Source organism: Mesocricetus auratus, unplaced genomic scaffold (genome assembly GCF_017639785.1).
Source record: "Mesocricetus auratus isolate SY011 unplaced genomic scaffold, BCM_Maur_2.0 Super-Scaffold_100014, whole genome shotgun sequence".
Lineage (NCBI taxonomy): Eukaryota > Metazoa > Chordata > Mammalia > Rodentia > Cricetidae > Mesocricetus > Mesocricetus auratus.
Genome location: NW_024429197.1, coordinates 38,266,726 through 38,285,518, shown reverse-complemented (window position 1 = coordinate 38,285,518; position 18,793 = coordinate 38,266,726). Strand labels below are relative to the sequence as shown.

Sequence of the window (18,793 nt, the reverse complement as noted above, 5' to 3'; positions counted from 1 at the left end):
AAAAAATTAAAATGTCAGTGTGTGTTGCCATTAATGCTTATGGTTTGAATAAATTAGGAGAGCATATAAGGGCTCCACAGAATTAGAACTTCAGTGCCCACCTGGCTGAATTCATTGTGATTTGCCTGTCATGTGAACTGTAACAGACATGTGACATGACGTCATGATTGCTGTGCCTTTGGGTATGTATGTTTGAAATCATGTTTGAGTTCCAGCTCTTGGAACCCCTTATGACTAAATAGGATAATTAATGGGAAACAACATTAGTACTTGGACTTTGATGAGTCAAAAGAGAAGTAGGAGCCCAGAGGAAGTGGCAAACTGCCCTCTTGTGAGTCTCAAAGACCTTAGCTTTATAGAAATTGGAAAAGGGAAATCTGGAAATACAGTCAATGGGAGATGATGGGGCTTTCATTAGCAAAGACATGCATCCTTTGCTGCCCAACAAGCTCCCAGTTTTCTCCTTATTCATAGGTTTCTGTTAATCTCTGGGAGTTTCCAGGACAGTGATGAATAATTAATTTCATATAGGCAGGCTGCACAAAGAAATGTCTTAATGGAAGTTTTAATTTAATGTTTTAATTACAGTGCACATTCTCAGTGAATTTAATTTGTTTAAGTTGAAACATCTAATTGTGTTTTGTGTTTTCTTTAGGCTACTGGGCAACCCTATGAACAATATGCAAAGATGATTTTCATGGAGCTAAATGATGCCTGGTCTGAATTTGAAAACCAAGGCCAGAAGCCCTTGTATTAATTTTGTGAGCTTTTCTATGCTGGCTGCAGCCCTGTGTTAATGCTTAGTGTGTATCACAGTTCTGAGATCTTCACAGATGAACCAAAAACTCCAGTAATGCATTTTTAGTACTAAACTGTTAAGTTCCTCATGAATTTGTTTCTCATGGTAAGAAATGTGAATGTTTGGTGTCTTGAAGTCCATAGCACCGAGAGGAACTCTAGCAAACTGACCTTGCAGAGTTATGAAGTTCCAGCCTGCCCTCTGGGAAGCCTCCTCAGCATTTTGACTGGGGAAATGGGACCAAGCCCACCCAAGGAGAAGGCATGACAGCCATCTCACCGTCTGAGATTAAGATTTATGAGTGGACATTTAAGATCATTGGATTACATAATGGTTTTGAGGAATTGATTTAGGGATACTTTTGTTTGTGTTTTGTTTTTAAAAGATGTTATTTGAGCAATGGCTTTACACAAACTCCAAGAATATCACCAACCAAGTATTTTTCTGTAATGGAAATTTACTGGAGCCTTTAGCTCCTTTAGTGTGTGTCTTTTGATCAAGAGCGTTAACAATTATAGAAGTGACTAGATGGTGGGGTGTGATTCTGCAGAAATCTAACTTTCCCTGGATGAACTGTGGGCTCAAGCACACAGTAGCTAAAGAAACCAGGAGCCTTGAGATGTCAAATTTCAACCTCCATTGAGGAAGTTGGGCTGCTGGCTCCCTTTCCCTTAAAAAAAGAAAAAAATCTATGGTTGATTAAAGAAAAACCTCTGAATACTACCACCACCACTACAACTCCAAACCTATTTGAAAGCCCCTTCTAATTGATGCTACCAGGAGGCTAAGCGCTCTTTCTTTTGCTTAAGTCAAGAAAACATTCTTCATGGGTACACTTTGTAAAGCAGTTTGGCCCATTCACAGTTGCTAAGGACCTGGTGTTCTGGTGTTTTGTAACAGGCCATTGGAAAAACAGAGAAGACAACACTGAGTACTAGTTAGGAGAAGGGTTCAGTTGGGTAGAGAGCTGTGTGTGCCTTCAGATCCAGTAGGATAACATACCAGTTTGAGAAATCAGAGTCCTAACCACCCAGTGAATCTGGAACCTCCTCCCCCCCAATTATTTCCACTGGGTTTGCTGTTGGATGCCTGTGAAAAATATGCAAGAATGGAGCTTTCCCAGCTGGACAGCTGGTCAGATTTTAGCTCAGTGCTTCCCACTCTGCAGCTTGGGCTGCTGGGACTTCGCTAGGTCTCCAGGTGAACACACGTGCAACATCTATCTATCCATATATGCATACATACATACCTAGTCACAAAGCTAATGGGCAGGAGGTTTTCATTCTAATATTAAAAGGTTCACACTATTGTGAAAGGCTTTCAAAAGTTGCTCTTCAAAGACAATCATTTTGTTTCTGTTTCAATATTCTTGTGACAAACTGAACGGGAGAAGCAGCATGTCAGAAATACCTTTGTCCTATATAGCTCTCTCTCTTTTTTCTAAATTATAAAAGTTCTTTTTTCATTTTACCTTTTACTGATAATGTGAAACTCTCAAAAAATGCTCTCTTTTAAGTATACAGCTGTAAACTGTTCCAAGTAAACATAACAGCCTATGTGTTATTTATTAACGTATTATACAATGATGTCTTACCCAGTATGTGCTTGTCCTGTTTAAGATTGGGATGTGAGACATGTTGCTGTGACCTCTTTTTGTTTTTTTGTTTTTTTTTGTTGTTGTTTTTTTGTTTTTATTTTCCTCGTTCACATTTGTAGATATCGTGTGAACTACAGTATATAATGACAATAATTAAGAGGATATTATGTGGCTGTCACGTACTTTTTGAAATGATAGAACTATATTAGCTTTGTATCATGTTTGCATAGCTCATTAATGTTCATGGTTTAAACACCAGTAAATGTTATGCGATTAGCAATGAGAAAGAACCCCTCCTTAAATCTGGGGGTTTCCCACCTCTCTTCCCCAGATGCATTCTGATTCTGGATGCCTGTCTATCGCAAAACTTTTAACACATGCAAGCCCATCGGTTCTGCATTCCTTTTAAGTACCTGGTTGTGACAGCTTGTTGTTGGTCAGATCCACTGTCTCATTCATATTTATTGTAATATATTTTTGTTTTGTAAATACGTTAAACACAACAAAGTGTCATTGTTCTAAAATATTTGTAATGTATATTAAAAAGGATAAAAATACTTTCAGAAATATATATTATTTTTATACTTGTGGGATTATAAGGGGCTAGAGCGATGATTCTCAACCTTCCTAATGCTGTGACCTTTTAATACAGTTCCTCATGTTGTGGTGATCCCCAACCATAAAATTATTTTTGGTGCTACTTCATAGCTGTAATTTTGCTACCATTATGAATCAAAATGTAATACTTTTAGAGATTGAGGTTTGCCAGAGGGGCTGTGACCCCGAAGGTTGAGAACCGCTGGGCTAGAGCGATGACTCAGTGGTTAGAAGTGCATTTTGTTCCTGCAGAGGACCCGACTTTGGCTTCCAGCACCCACACTGGGTGCCTCCCTGCCCGTCCCTTCAGGTGTAGAGGGATCTGATGCCCTCTTTTGGTCTACACAGGCACTTGCACTGGTGTGCACATTATCATCTCCCCCAAATACATGATTAAAAATAAAATATATCTTAAAAAAGCAAACAAAAACAAACTGAAGATGGAAAAACAAGTCACGCCAAGGATACCGGGAAGGGGGTCGTACGATACTTTATTTGAGAGAGAGAGAAGTCACTTACACAAGAGGCCGAGAATTGAGCTCAGTGCACCATTGGTCTCCGACCACAATCACAGCCTCAAGAAAGAGCGCAAGTCCCTTTCTCTTCCTTTTATTGCTCCTCTCCCCACATACCTGTGACCATGTCCCAATGGTCAGGTCAGGTCATGGTCAGTGTTGGGGATCTGTGAGATCTCTTTCTACACTAAACAAATGAGATAAGGAGTACAATGACTAACTTGAAAGACACCTTCTGACCTGATTTGCTTTTAAGGAACAGTAAGGGGAAAGAATGTGAAAAGTGAAGAATACATTTGCATCAAGATGTAACCTGACAAGGGTCTACAGTTACGCTTTCATCTCCCAGGTATCATTCAAGCCCCGGGACAAAATGACAGACAGACAGACAGACAGACAGGCAGGCAGGCAGGCAGGCAGGCAGACACACACACACACACAACACACACACACACACACACACACACACACACAAGTCATGCCTAATGAATATTGTGGTGCAAAAGGAATTAGCATAGAAATTCTATTCTCACCAGAATGTTAATGCATTTTCAGCCGTGTGTGTGTGTGTGTGTGTGTGTGTGTGTGTGTGTGTGTGTGTGTGTGTATGTGTGTAGTCAGAGAGATTGATCTATAGTCTGGGACTTTACCACAAAACAGGAATATTTGTAGACACGCTGTACCAGAGTATTTGAGCCACTACTGTGCCTGTGTGTCTAGACTCAGAGGCTCAAGTCAGTGCCAATGCCACTGGTGAGGTCCCACCTAGTAAGAAGTCAGCACAAAAGTTGAATTCCAGAGGAAGTTATCATATCACAGGCCAGTTTCCATGTGGGAAACACCAGACCAGAAAATGTACGTCAAATAAAGAGGTTCTTATTATCCTAAAAATAAGCCATACCGTTTGCAGCATGGTGCTTTGTGTTGGTTTGAAACTAAAAGAGTAGCACTGAATCCTGATTTTTTTTCCAACTTAATATCTGTTACATTGACAAATACCTTAAACTCTCTGAGTCCTGGTTTTATCATGTGCAAAATAGATTCCTCACAGTTCTTTCATGGAAGAGTTAGGGACCTGTGGGTGTAAATTGTTATCCCATGGATACTGATTAGTAACTATTGCTACTGTTAATGATATTAAATGAGACAGGGAGCCCTCTTGTTTGAGAAAGTGGGGGAAGTCTTCTTGGAAACACTCTCTCCTTTGGCATTCTTCTATCTCCTTGAGGTGAGGATGGGGTGAGATCTGGGTGTGGAAAATGGCAGATGTTGGTAGGGTCTATGGATGGGGTAGCTGTGGGCAAAAAAGGAAAGTCTATGGATTTCTGTTAGTGTCATAGCATGCTTGTTTAACTGATGTGCTGACCTTAGAGCCTGCTCTGAGGTACATATGATACCTTGTGGTGATCTTACATGAATGGCCATGTAAGAGCGAGGGCTTGAGAAGGGTATTTTCCATGGGATAGGGAGAGGAGATACTATTTATAGTAAACTTACTAATATTTGCTATGTCAGGGCTCAGAAAATGACTACAAGCTGAAGACCTCAGAAGCCAAATTTATGCAGTCTCCCATCTTCCTTCCCTAGGTAGATCATAGAGACTAGAATTTATTTTTGCTTAGGCAGGTGCAGGACCCATGCCTTCAAAGTCAGACATAAAACCTAAAGTCACCTTCCTTTTCCTCCCTTTTGCCGTAGAGTTGATGACTGGAAGTTCTTCCACATTTGACTGTAGATCTTAAGCTCACTAGTCCAGGAAGGGTCCTGTGCCATCATATCTGGACGGAGTGCCCGAGAAGACTGTGACTAGGCAGACCTCTCAGATTTCCATCTCAGCTCATCGCTGTTAGGTCAGACTCTTTTGACCCATCACATGTCTACGTGACTCTCAGTGCTTCATCAAACCTAAGAATGCACAGTACATACAGACTCCTTGAGTGTTCAACCTGCAGGCTCCTGTGTCATTTAAAACGGTATCAAACAAATTTGTTGTGATTTTTCTGTTGTAACCTGTCTTTTGGTATAGTGGTATTAGCCATGAAACTTGAACGGGAAAGGAATCACAGGTTTTTTGTTTGTTTGTTTGTTGTTTTTGCTCCCGCAGTTAATAGAACCAACTCTTGGTATATGCCACAGGTAAGACAATAGTAAATATGCAGACTGATATGAGATCAGTGGATTTCTTTGAACACTCTTGTACACATCAGGTATTACTGTTATTTCTCATCACTATCAACCCTGCCTCCCGAATATAAGATCTGCTGTGAGTGGCTGAATTGAGTGTTTCAGGGCTTGATCCCAGCCTTCCTGTTCCCTGGTCACTATTTAAACTGTGGTTTTACTGGCTATAAAAATCTACTTCATAGCGTTTGAAACTTGAGCTCAAGGAGGAAGCATTAAGATTCATTGTAAGTACTCTTACTCTAGTCACAGACAGAGGCCCAGGTCTTACACAGTTGAGTAACATGGAAATGGTTGGTTGGGGTGAGATGTAGTTTTTGACCGCTCTTCTTGTGGAAATGTGGAATGGGTGAGTACTACCATGGTTTTTCAATGTAATGTCGGGCAGAAGAAAAGTCTGATTTCTCAGGTGATGGTCCAAACTCTGGCAAGTGACCACTTTAAAGTGCTCAGTGACCTGAAGTGACAGTGGTGTGGCAGAAAGCAGTTGGAGATACACACTGTCTCAGAACTGTTGTGCTTCCAAACATGACCCTGGGGCCTCCCTTCCTTCCCTCCCTCCCTCCCTCCTTCCTTCCTTCCCTCCTCCCCTCCCCTGCTTCTTCTTTCTCCTGACATCAGTTTCTTTCAAATCATGGGATTAGATGCAGGCTGACATAGAAGGCTCTGGCAAACCCCTCCACATGGCCTTTCAGGAACAAACTGGATGGTTGAGGATGGGAGGAGAATGCGGTTTTATATCACATATCCTAATCATTTAAAGTGGGAAAATACCCTAGCTCCTCACTAAAGTAGCTCAGTGGTTACAATCGAGGAATTGAAAACCACAGGTTCGACTGAGCAATTTCCCTAGTGCTTTTTCAGGTGCCACAATGCCTCCTCCTTTTCACCAGGTGTTCTTGCCCACGATGCTGGCAGGTGCCTGACACTGCAGATAGCACCAGAACCTACGTACACTGTTTAGCCTATACACACTTACAATGGTACAGTGGCTTAACTTGTAATGGTTACAATAAAAGTAACATATTAGAAAAAAATAGAAACTATATTGCAATAAGTTATGCAAATGTTGTTTGTCAAAAAAACAAAAACAAAAACCCAAAACGTGTTTCCTCGTGGTTTTTGTCTTTCTAACCTTGTCTAAGGAGCTGTTTGGCACATTTCTTATACTTTCTGAACCTCTTTCTGTAGAGGTTTTCGACTCTATGGTTTCTAAGATGAAAATTGCAGTGATGTAAGAAAAAAATGGCTCTGGGGGAGTGAAAATTGGCTTCGTTACTTGCAGATCCACGTTACAAAAAATAGACTCAGTAGAACTTCGGACCCAAAGAGTCTGTATTACTTACCGCTGGCAATAAACTAGAATGAAGGAGACAGACGGACACACTAGTCTACACAAAATGTTAAGGCTACTAAGCATCTAGAACACCATGAGGCAGTTTATGCGTCCGAAATCACGACTGGGAGGGAGGTTTGGTCCCCAGATTGAGTGGCGGGGCTGGGACATTTCAAGATTTCTAGGATCCATGAAGAGCTAAAATTAAGGGGATAGTCTGAGGTAGTGAAAGTGTACCGCTAAGATTGGGCGGTACAGACTGTGTCAGGGGCTTGGAGACTACGGGAACGAAGTTTGAATGACAGGAATTAGGACCAGTAGAGTCTGGGTTCTGAGTGGCGGAGGCGGGACCAATCCAGCGGAGGCGGGGTTCTGCAAGCCGGGCAGGATCGGTGCGATAGGGGCGGGACTCTGAGAACTGGGGGAGGAGTTTTAGATCCCCGAAGTGTGGAGAGACGCCTGGGGAGGGTCCCTGTGGGCGGGATCAGAACAGGAAGTGCTGAGAGGCTTTAGGGAAGGATCCGGTCGAATTGGGCGTGAGGTTATAAGTGGCAGAAACCAAAACCAATAGGAATCAGGATCTGCATGGTGGGGCGGGCTCTGCTTTCTGGGGGCGGGGTTCCACGATTCTGGGGGTAGAGTCCCAGGATCAGGGGGCGGGACCTATTTGGAGGGGTGGGCTCGGTCCTCGGGGGCGGGGCTCCGCGGACGGCGGGGTAGGGGGGTGAAGGGGGAGTCTAAAACAACAGGAGGAGGGTTCTGTAGGAAGGGGCGTGGCCCTGTTGGCTAGGGGCGGGGATAATGTCATCAGGGGCCGACCCTGCGGGGCGGAGCAGGCTCCGGATTCGCACGCCATCCCTAAACTAGCTTGGGTGGGGGCGGCTTTTGGAGGAAGCCGGAAGCAGCGACGGCCTCGGGTCCAGGGACATGGCGGGCGTTAAAGGTACACCGCGACCCCCGCCCGCGGCCGGTGGTTGGGGTTGCTCCGGCTCCCAGCTGTGCCGCGAGCGGCTTGCTGCGCGTGCGGGCTCTTGCAGACCCGGGGCTCCCGCGTGCGCTGCAGCGGTGTTTCACGGACCCTATGAATGCTCGAGCCCACGCTCGCCAGACCCTTGGCGGGGGGCTTCTCCTCTGGGATGTGCGTTCCACTGTCGCCTCCTGGGCTTCTCAGTTCCCCGTGGGTCACACCAGGGTCCCACATCCTCACCTTGCTGCTTCTCCGCAGTTTCCCGTGGCTTACAGAAGAGCCTTTGTCTCCAGGCAGGGTGTTGGGAACTTGATCCTGTTGTTCCTTAACGATTTCCTAGATGGGCAGAATCAATTCCGGACGTGTGGCAGTGAGAAGTAACCAGAAATAACTCTACTCGTCACAACTTTGGGGCTCTGATTAAGTGGGATTTTTAACAAGACTTTCTTGAGTGTTTTCTTTGACTCGACTGTGAACGGACAACGCCGTGAGTGTGCTGTTTGTGTTTTTGAATGGTGATTAAAGGGGGTACACAGATTACCACCCTAATATGTATGAATGAAGAGTAATAGGGGTCTGAGTGGAGACGTAGTTATTGGAAGGCTTCCTGTTATTTGCGTTTCTGGTCATTCGCACAAGGTAGACTAACTTGTCTCTTGTGTTGGACCTCCTTTCCTTGAAAACTCTCCACTAAGATCTTCCCACTTACCAACATGTGTACAGATGAACAGCATGTATCTGTGTGAGCAGCTAGTAACAGACGTACCTTACCGTTTCTGGAGGACTTTTCTATTCCTTATCAGCTGAGTAAATGTGGTTTACTTGGGTAGTGTCCCATATGTAATACTATATTCATTTGAAGGCAGTGCAGAAAACAGGAAAAATGGTGTCTCACCACTACATGGTGTTTGGTCATGGCTGGAAAGTACACAGTGGTAACAGTAGTTTATGTGTGAACGCGCTAGAAATCATGTAGTGAAAAGGAACACAGCCTATGAAGTGGACGAGAACTTAGCAAAGTAAAACATTCTGCCGGTAATTCAGTTGTTATTACGAGACTATATTGGAGACAGGATAAAAGACAAACGAGACGTTTTTTACCGAGCCGACAGCTGCAGATAATTATATTGTAAGGGAATGAGGTGTGCTCAGAGACAGTTGGTAGCATAGAGATAATATGTTGGGGTGAATCATGTCCCTCCAAAGAGATGTTCAAGTTGTAACTCCCTAGTGCCAAATAGGGGTGTGACCTTATTTGCAAACAGCAGATGTTATTATGATGTCCTTCAGATAAGAGGAAATTTGTACATGAAGACATACAGGGAAAGCCCGTGTAAGAACAGAAGCAGAGGGCTACAAGGAGGCTTAGTACAGTGGTCCTTCCTAACGCTATGACCCTTTAACACATGATCCTCAGCCCTAAAATTATTTTCATTGCTGCTTCATAGTTGTAATTTTGCTACTGTTATGTTTTGTAAATATCTGTGCTTTCTTGGTCAACCCCTGTGAAAGGATGACCCAAAGGGGTCATGATTCACAGGTTGAGAATCACTGGCTTGGTAGGAAAGGCACTTGCTGCCAAGCCTTAAGACCTGGGTTTGATCCCTGAGACCCGAGTAGTGAAAGGAGGAATCCCGAGAGAACTGACTTCACAAAGTTGTCTGTACATGTGCTATGGCATATATATCCCCCTGCCCCCCCAGCTTACAGAAATGTGGTTGTGAACTCTGAGATGGTTTGGAACAGAAAGAAGAAGTAGGTTTGTGGTTCACATGCTGTAGGTTCCTGGAAGAGGTGGTCTGTCACAGAGGAACAGAGCACGGCTACAAGGAAAAGGCCAGGCAGCTTCTAAACTCATGGACCCTTGTCCATTAAAAATACCCTATTAATAGAAAAAGAGAGAAACTAATTGATAGAAATTCCTTCCTCATCCCCTGACATCTGTTTTCATCCAGGTTTCCTTGAAAGCATAATGCTATCTTTCAGTTAAACAGTCTCCCTAAATCTCTTAATAAAAGAAGGCAATAAAAAGTCTGGTGGTGGCACACGCCTTTGATCCCAGCACAAGGGAGGCAGAAGAAAGGTAGATCTCATGAGTTAAGACCAGCCTGGTCTGCAAGAGCTAGTTCCAGGAGAGCCTCCAAAGCCACAGAGAAACCCTGTCTCAACACCTCTCCCACACAAAAAAAGTCTTCATGAGTTAGTGGCTAATTACAGTAGGGATTTTAAGAAGAAAATTTGGATGGTCCAGTACCCTGTGCTTTAGATTAATTATTTTATCAAATAGCTAGGTGAGTGGAGACCTTGGAGGTGAGTGAGCCCCTTTTGTCAAGCATAGATTATCTAATTTCCATAAACCTATGAAATGGGACCAGCATTGCCAGTTTGCAGGTAAGAAACGAGGCTCAGAGAGGTCCAGCTGCCTAAGGTCATGCAACCAGCTAGTTGCAGAATCGTCTGAATAACCCATTTGGTGACTAAGAGTTAGCCTGAGGGCTGTCACAGCAAAAACGGAAAGGGCAGACGTGTTCTGATGTGAGTACCCAGAGAGTGTGTGTGGATTTATAGTGGCCATTAGTTGGGGATTGTTTCCTATGAAGGCATGTTGCATGTTCCCCTCACTGGTGTTGACAAGCCTGGCTAACTCTCCTCCTCTGGCAAATACAGAGAGAAGCCATGTGGTAGGTAGGGGCAGTTGCTGGGGTGGCTAGAGAGCTTTCCACTTTTGGTTTTAAAGGTGGAAAGAAGCAGTTGTCCTACTGACTTTGGGCTAGTGTACCAAATGAACCACAAACTGGGTAGTTTAAATGACTTACTCCTGAGTATTGGGGCCAGGAAGTCCAAGATCCAGAGGCAGACAGTGAAAAAAAGAACTCTAGTTTCTTTCTCTTTTGATAAGGACAGTGATCCTGTCAAAAGAGCTCTATCATCATCCTCTCATCTAAATGTAATGATTTCCTAAATGTCCGACTGTGCATGCCTGTTATCGCAGCTCTAGAGCTGTGGAGGCAGGAGGATCTCAGGTGGGAAGCCAGCTTGAACTACAGTGTTTTAAAGGAAACAAACCCAAAGGCCTCATTTCTTAAGACCATCTTACCAGGGGTTATGATTTCAAATATGTGAGTTTAAAAGGTACACAGACATTCAGTCACATAGCAGTACTCATTGGATGGCCAGCTGTAACATCAGTTAATGACGTTAAGTAAACTGCTCCATTTGCTTAAATTTCTGACCTCTCAGATTTCACTTTAAAAATGTATGTGGGGTGTGCACATATCATAGCATGCCTGTGGAGGTGAGAAGACAGCCTGCAGAAGTTGGTTTTCTCCTTCCACAGTGTGGTCCTGGAGGTGGAACTCAGGCCGTCAGGCTGGGTGGCTGTGCCCTTATCTGCTGAGCCAACCTGCCAGCCCCTTGTGCCTCTTGAAGTGAGAATGTTTTATAGTGATATATTCAGATACCATGAACTCAACCTTTTTTAATGTAAAATTCTGTTGACTTTGCCGTATTTACAAGGTCGTGCTGCCACCACTGCCAACTATTCCCGTGACATTTTGCCGTCCCTTAAACAAATCTCTGCACCTTTTAGTGGTTTCTGGACCCACCACCCCTAAACAACCACTGATTAGACCCCATAACATTTACTTGTGTTTTCCACAGCTCTGGTGGCACTGTCCTTCAGCGGGGCTATTGGGCTGACTTTTCTTATGCTGGGATGTGCCTTGGAGGACTATGGGTAAGTTGTTTGAAAAAAAAGAATTACTCTGTGTGTGTGTGTGTGTGTGTGTATGCGTGTATGCGCGTGCTCACACACCCACGCACGGGCGTGCATGTCCATGAGCACGAGTGTATGCAGTTGTTTGTGGAGGTGATTTGTCTTCCAGTCTCTTTCCCAGCTAGTCTCTAAGTGAACCTGGAGCTTGCGAGACTGGCTCCTGTCTCTACCCCTACCCCCCCCCCCCACCTCACCCCAGTGCTGGGGTTACATGTGTTTGTATAGCAAGCACTTTACCTACTGAGCTGTTTCCCCAGCTCTCAAAGAAATGTCTTTTTGTGTCTCTGTTACTGTTACTGTCAAAGTCTGATCAGTGTGGCCCATGCTGTAATGCATGAGTTGGTGAAGTCTAGATTAGGAATTCAGTCCCTTCAGGCACCAGTGTATTTGTGTAGAAGAAAGCTCTGTTAAAAAGAAAATGGATGTATTCATTTAGTAAACAGTTGTTAAGCTCTGAACCTGGAGCAGATGGGGATGGGAGAATGAGTCCTGGCCCCAGGTGCTTTCAGGTGAAGTCTGGGGGGCAGGGGGGAGGAAGAGAGAGAGAGAGAGAGAGAGAGAGAGAGAGAGAGAGAGAGAGAGAGAGAGAGAGAGAGAGAGAGAGAGAGAGAGAGACAGAGAGAGACAGAGAGAGACAGAGAGAGAGAGAGAGAGAGAGAGAGAGAGAGAGAGAGAGAGAGAGAGAGAGAGAGAGAGAGAGAGAGAGAGGAGACCTGTGCATTTCCCGAGCTAAGACTTAGTGGATGAGCAAGAGTTTCTCTGCATCCCAGGCATAGGGAACAGTGAGAAGCCCTTATCCTATAACCCACTAACTGGGGATTAAACCAGCTCTTTGGAAGAGGTTAGATTATGTGTCCCAGACAACGGGAGCTGGGAAAACATCATGAGGCTAGGTAGGAATGTGCCGACAGATTGTGCCGACAGATTCTGGGAGGACCCTAAGGGACCACTGTCAGGGACGTAGCAACATTGGGGCCCAGAGCAGTGGGAATGGGAGCAAATGGGAGGTGTAGACAGAAGCAGGTTTTATTCACTGCTCAGGGCTCAAGCAAGTTCCTGCCAGCCTGAATGAGTGGTGAGGGACTTGAATGCCTTGACCCTAAAGTGCGTGACTGAGACCAGTTGGAACCAGTTTTTGTGACCTTTGTCTTAGACTTTCTATTGCCAGGATTAAAAACAAAAACAAAACAAACAACAACAACAACACCCCCCCAACCCCCCACCCCCACAAAACCACCGTGGCCAAAAGCAGCTTAGGGAGAAAGGGATTTCAGCTTACAGTTGTAGTTCATCATGAAGGGAGTCAGGGCAGGCAATCAGGGCAGGAACTGAAGTGAGGCGTGCTGCTTACTGGCCTGCTCCTCTCTGCTTCCTTTCTTATACACCAGGATCACCTGCTCAGGGTGGTACCACACGTAGTGGGCTGGACCGTCCACATCGATGATAAAGCAAGAAAGTGCCCCACAGGCTAGCCCATAGGCCAACCCTACAGAGGTATTTTCTCAAGTGAGACTCCCTCTTCTCAAATGACTCTAGCTTATAACAAGTTGGCAAAAAACTAACCAGGAAAATATTTCTGAGTTAAAATCTACCATGGAGTTAGAAGTGTTCACACACACATCACTGAAACATGACATAAGCAAAAGCATTTGTTCAGTTTTCATGGCCATGGCTGTGTTCTTGTTTCGGGATATGTTGTTCCTCTTCCTACCTGGGAAAGCAAAGCCTGGACAGTAAAAACCGTGCTGGCTGTACAGTAGTAAATGGTAGACGTAGATGTGGCACTCTGCTCTGCTCTTGGCCATGGCGCTTTCTCTCATTCCATGACTAACTGAATCCTGGTGTTTGGATTCAGGGACAGTTCCTTAGATTGTGCCTCAGAAAACTGTCAAAGTATTCCAGGGAGAGTGCAGGTACCAGTTAGGTCCCTCCTCTGTAGCTTGCTCCTCACTGTCTTGGTCCTGATATTACCCAGCAATATTGACAGTACTTTCCAGTTATTTCTAGAATATATTCCAATAACCTCTGTAGTTTCAAATGAGGAGCCCACATTCATTGTTTCCATCCGGAGTCTGCTTGCTGAAGGACACTCCCTCCTTGCTTCCTGGTTATCACCCGGACTTCCTACATCTGTAGCTTCACCCCAGGGGTGCTTGCTGTGTGGGTGGATCTGCATGATTACTGTTTGGTGATGGTGTGTGTTATTGTGCCTTGTGCTTATGATAATGACTGGCTGGTGTGTTTTTCTTGAATGGGTGGCTAACCGAAGGAGACAAGGGTGATAGTATTTATAGGGAAAACACAATTAGAAATCCAATGGCTAGTCTTAACAACTGGGGGTGGTTTTCCCCCTTTGTGTGAAATTATACTTGTAATTATCTACTGTAATAAAGGTGGGGTTGGGTACATCTAGTGAGCAAAAGTGCATTTTCATTCCTTCCTTACTAAAATATTTTGTTTTCCCACCCATTTAACAATCGTAAATGGAACATCCCATTCCAGGCTCTGGAGATAAATGGAGATTGACTAAGACAAATTACCATCTCTGTTCTAATGAGCACAAAGATATCAAATGGTGTTGTTCAGAAAGCTAGAAAGGGGTGCTGTGGGCAAGGTTCACTGACGTCACCTTCAGGAAGGGCTCCCCCAGCTTAGACTGAACCGAAAGTGAGAAGAGCCCAAGGCAAGCTTGAGACCAGAGCATGCAAGGAGCAGGGAGAGGGCTGCCGTGGCTATAGGTTCAGAGAATGTGAGGGTGGGGTAGTCTAGAATGAATTGAAGACATGGAAAGCAGCGGATATGAAGCCTGATTTGTGTTTCATTTTAAATCATTGGACGCTTTCGTGCCTGCATGCACTCAGAAGAGCTCCATGAAACTAGCATTTGTAAGCCATTGTACTATGTTCTCCAGGGGAAGCAGAGGTGACTTTTTAAGATCCTGTCCTTGGAGTTGTTAGTCAGGGCCAGCTATACAGCTCAGTGGTGGAATTCTTGCTGAGCTTGGACAAAGTCCTAGGTTCAGTCCCTGCTACTGCAAAAATCCTGCAGATCTGTAATGTAACACTCTATAGTTGTTTCTTAATGTAATATAAATGTGTGTATTAGAGAACAAGTAATATTTTTCTAACTGTATCTGTGCCTGGGAGAAATGTTTTCATGTTATAATAGTCATAGTCGATTAATGCTTTTACTTAAATAAATAATGATGTAAAATGATGATATCAAAACCACAGTATGCCACTGAGTTAAGATGTAACATTTCTTTTGGGTTTCATCTTGGTTCCATGGATGACAGCGTTTACTGGCCTCTGTTCGTCTTGATCTTCTACGTCATCTCCCCCATCCCCTACTTCATTGCCAAAAGGGTCACCTATGACTCAGATGCGACCAGCAGCGCCTGTCGGGAACTGGCGTATTTCTTCACTACTGGGATTGTTGTTTCTGCCTTTGGATTTCCTGTTATTCTTGCTCGTGTGGCTGTGGTGAGTTCTGTTGTCTATTGTTTTACTTGCAGTGAGGGTTTGTTTCAGAGGCCTGTGTTTGAGACCTCAAGTTCATTTTCATTGCTTCAGCTTTCCTTGAAGCTAGCTGTAGTGTGAGTTTCTCTCTCCTACTTGAGATTAATCAGTGTCTTGGTCATATTTTCAGAATGCTTTCTTTGTTTCTTTTAATGTTTAGTCACATCATATGACTTCTTGCTTTTTCCATATTAAACCATTCTTTCCAACCATTCTTAGAGTCCTGCCTCTTATAACACAGTGCAATCCATAAAGACAATAGAAACAATGCTAAGACAATCAGAAAATGAAGATCATATTGCATTGGAACCAGGAACTTATTTCTCAGTACTCTGGGTTATACTGAGAAGTATCTAGTGAGTGACATCACCACAGCCATTGTAGGCTTCTACCCCACCCCATGTAAATCAAACATTGTAAACATTGTGCGTATAATTTATTCAGTTCCTTGGTGTTCTTCAAATCTTCTTCTCTTTGTTTTTATTCTGCCAAACACATTGGCTATCAAACATCTACAAATATGTGCAAACCTTGTTTATTTATTCAGCACTAAATACCATTAATGAAATGCCAGGATTAAAAATTCCCTGGTGTTAGCACACAAAGAATACAATGATGTCCTGATGAGGATACTACATATGGGAGGGAAACCGATAAGAATACCATAGGAGTATCAAGCCACTACTTGATATGGGCCTGTAAAGCCCCATAGGCTTTTGAGTGAAGTAGAAAAGGCTGTTGGAATGGCACCCAAGTGTGAAAATGCAGTGTGTGGAGAAAAGAAGAGTACAACATGATGAAACACAAAGGAGGCCCTGAGAGTGAGGCCAGAAATGTGTCCTTGAGGAGCCGGGGCGCCTAATGCTGCCTCAGTGTGAGATTTTCTTAAGCCACGAGGCTCTCTGAAGCTCTGAACGCAAGGTGGCCTCACCCTCATTCTTCAGCCTCAAGTGTTCGTATTTGCACTTTCAACACTGAGGTTGTGTTTGGTGAAGAGACTTCCATTGATGTTTCCCTTGGTTAATTTGAAGCCAAAAGAAAGAAAAAAGAAAAAAATGCCCACTAGAGGGTACTCTGTCTCCATCTGTGCCTCCATAAAACCACCTGCCCAGCTGGGATATCCCTTTCATTCGCGTTGTTTAAGCATGCCTTGCCTAGAAAAGAAGCAAACAGATGTGGAACTTTCCAACCCCTGCTCTCTGTGAAAGCGAGTGATGGCTGCAGAGAATTTGCACCTAATGTTGTAATTGGATCATGTGTTTTGCTTGAGGCAAACTAGAACCATCGTCAACTAGAACCAAGTAGAGGAACAACGTAAAGGATGACACTAGAATTAATGAGCAAACATCGTGAAATCAATTAGACGAATGACTGAGAAGTTCACTGTCTTCCTCCCATGATGTGACTCAGCCTTGTAGCAGCCCTGTGTTAACGTTTCAGTGGGGGTTTCTGGTGCAGGGAATAGGAGATTTACAAAGAGTACCTTCTGAAGATGACTTACTCCTTCTCTTGTGTTTCAGATCAAGTGGGGAGCCTGTGGCCTTGTGCTGGCTGGCAATGCTGTCATTTTTCTCACAATTCAAGGCTTTTTCCTCGTATTTGGAAGAGGAGATGACTTCAGTTGGGAACAGTGGTAGCCCCTTACTTTGATGGAAAGCATAGAGTTTCTTAGAATTTGTACTGTATGTATAAGTGTGCATATGTGGAGGTTTCTTACAGATTTTAATACGCTGAGTTTTTTATACCTTTACATCATGACCATCTTAGGGAAGATGTAAACAAAAGATGAGTTTTATTCCTAGCAAATAGATCACTCCATTGACTCAGATTTTGCTTGGGATATACGTGGGTTACCAGAGACCCTGGGACAGGTCTGTAACAGCCCAGGCAGAGTTGGCGTTCCCTCTGTACACTGTAGCCTCTTCTCAGATCGAGCCTCACCCACACAAAGCATCAGCATTTGCTAGGCACTTATCGGGAATTCGGGGGTTCAAAGCCCTCATTATGTCAAATGCATTGATGAGAGTTCATGTTTGTCACATGCATGTCGGAGTTTGAGAAGCTTTGTCACAGAGGAATGAGCATCATGTCTGCTCCCTTGGCTTCTCCTTGGCACAACCACTGAACCTCTCTGGGTGTACCATGCTCATTTGCAAAAAACAAAACAAAACACAAAAAAATCCTGCCCCACGTTAAGAATCAGTTCGTACTCGATCTTTCTAAAATGTTTAAACCTATAATATTTGTGATGTTCCTCAGATTTTGGGGTACCTGGGTAGGGTGTACCCCTTTAATCCCAGTACTCAGGAGGCAAAGCAGGTGGATCTTTGTGAGTTTGAGGATAGCCTGGTCTACAGAGTGAGTTCCAGGAACAGCCAGGGCTACACAGAGAAACCTTGTCTTGTAAAAACAAAACAAAAACAAAAAAACCCCAAAACAACAACAAAGAAAACAAACAATAACAAATTGGGGAGTCCTTTTCTTAGGAGGGAATAGATGGATCCTCAGATCATTTGGAGGGCAATGGCTGTTTGTACAGAACAAATCACAAGATAACTCAAAAGCCCCTTTGGGTGCATGGAGGGAAGCTGGACTGGAATCCATCCCTGCTTTAAGTGGAGGGGAGGACAGACAGTTCTTTGAAAATTCCCCTTAAAACCTTTCTGCTGTCTCCTGTCCCCTACTCCCAGCCTTCCCATTTTCTCTAGATGGCTTTGGCCTCTCCTGGAGGTGTCAAGAGCAAGCAGCCTGTGAGGGCTTCTTGGGATTTACACATTGGTGCACTTTTTGTCCTTTGTACTGAATTTGATGTCACCTCCACAGGAAACTCAAGGATCCATGTCACATTGGTTTTAATAAACAGTTTTTCTAGCTTGCCCTTTTTATCTGCTACCTATGAGGAGAAGGGAGTGAAAAAGGCCACCTCATCGGGCTGTTGTTGGCTGTGGTTAAGCATTAATGTTGGTAGCTAGGGAGGGTCCAGAGCCCTCCTCTGAAGCTTGTGGTCTGAGGGACCAGCACACCCTCCACAGGCTGGAGTGACACTGCAACCGGCAGGTGAATGGACAATGGACAGCATGCAATGTTACTTTTTGGCCTTGTGCATGATATTATGTTTTCAATATTTTGTGTACATATAGAGTTGTTGTCATTTCTAGTATTTACATTCGAAAAGTTATTTAGATACTTGATCATTTTAACCAGCATTTTTAATCATGGCACTTACTATTGCAATAAATTTGACTTTAAACCCCCAAGGAGAGTTGAGTTTCATGTTTTTCATTGGAATGGACAGTTTGAGCAATAATCCTGTCTTGGAATAACAGTGGTGACTTCTGTGGTGCTGTCTGAGTGTCCAGTTGACTGTAATAACTTTTCTTTCCCTCAGATGGCAATAGGCACCCGTCAATTTATTCTACTCTGTTCAGAAGTGTCTTGGTTGTTTGTTTATGCACATCTCAAGTAACCATGAAGGCTCTCTCTCCCCTTTCTCCTTCTAAGCTGGGGT

At 44.0% G+C, this 18,793-nt stretch overlaps 2 protein-coding genes across 8 annotated transcripts in view; both read left to right on the top strand.

Annotated features, from left to right (window-relative positions):
- Dnajc6 (DnaJ heat shock protein family (Hsp40) member C6) overlaps nucleotides 1-2,953 on the top strand; it is a 160,662-nt gene extending 157,709 nt beyond the window's left edge. For all 6 annotated transcript variants that reach the window (XM_013125634.3, XM_013125635.3, XM_005086637.4 and 3 more), the window contains one exon: nucleotides 656-2,953. In XM_013125634.3, coding sequence (XP_012981088.2) covers nucleotides 656-757 — 102 coding nt within the window. In that variant the 3' untranslated portion in view covers nucleotides 758-2,953. The remainder of the gene's footprint in view (nucleotides 1-655) is intronic.
- Nucleotides 2,954-7,827: 4,874 nt separating this feature from the next.
- On the top strand, nucleotides 7,828-18,542 carry Leprot. 2 transcript variants are annotated; one of them, XM_005086639.4, is made up of 4 exons: nucleotides 7,828-7,968; nucleotides 11,653-11,728; nucleotides 15,063-15,249; nucleotides 16,806-18,542. In XM_005086639.4, the coding sequence occupies exons 1-4, from the start codon at nucleotides 7,953-7,955 to the stop codon at nucleotides 16,920-16,922; spliced, it is 396 nt and encodes a 131-aa protein (XP_005086696.1). In that variant the 5' UTR covers nucleotides 7,828-7,952; the 3' UTR covers nucleotides 16,923-18,542. The 2 variants fall into 2 exon arrangements, with proteins under 2 accessions (XP_005086696.1, XP_021079010.1); XM_021223351.2 differs by lacking the exon at nucleotides 7,828-7,968 and adding an exon at nucleotides 8,154-8,479.
- The last annotated feature ends 251 nt before the right edge of the window (nucleotides 18,543-18,793 follow it).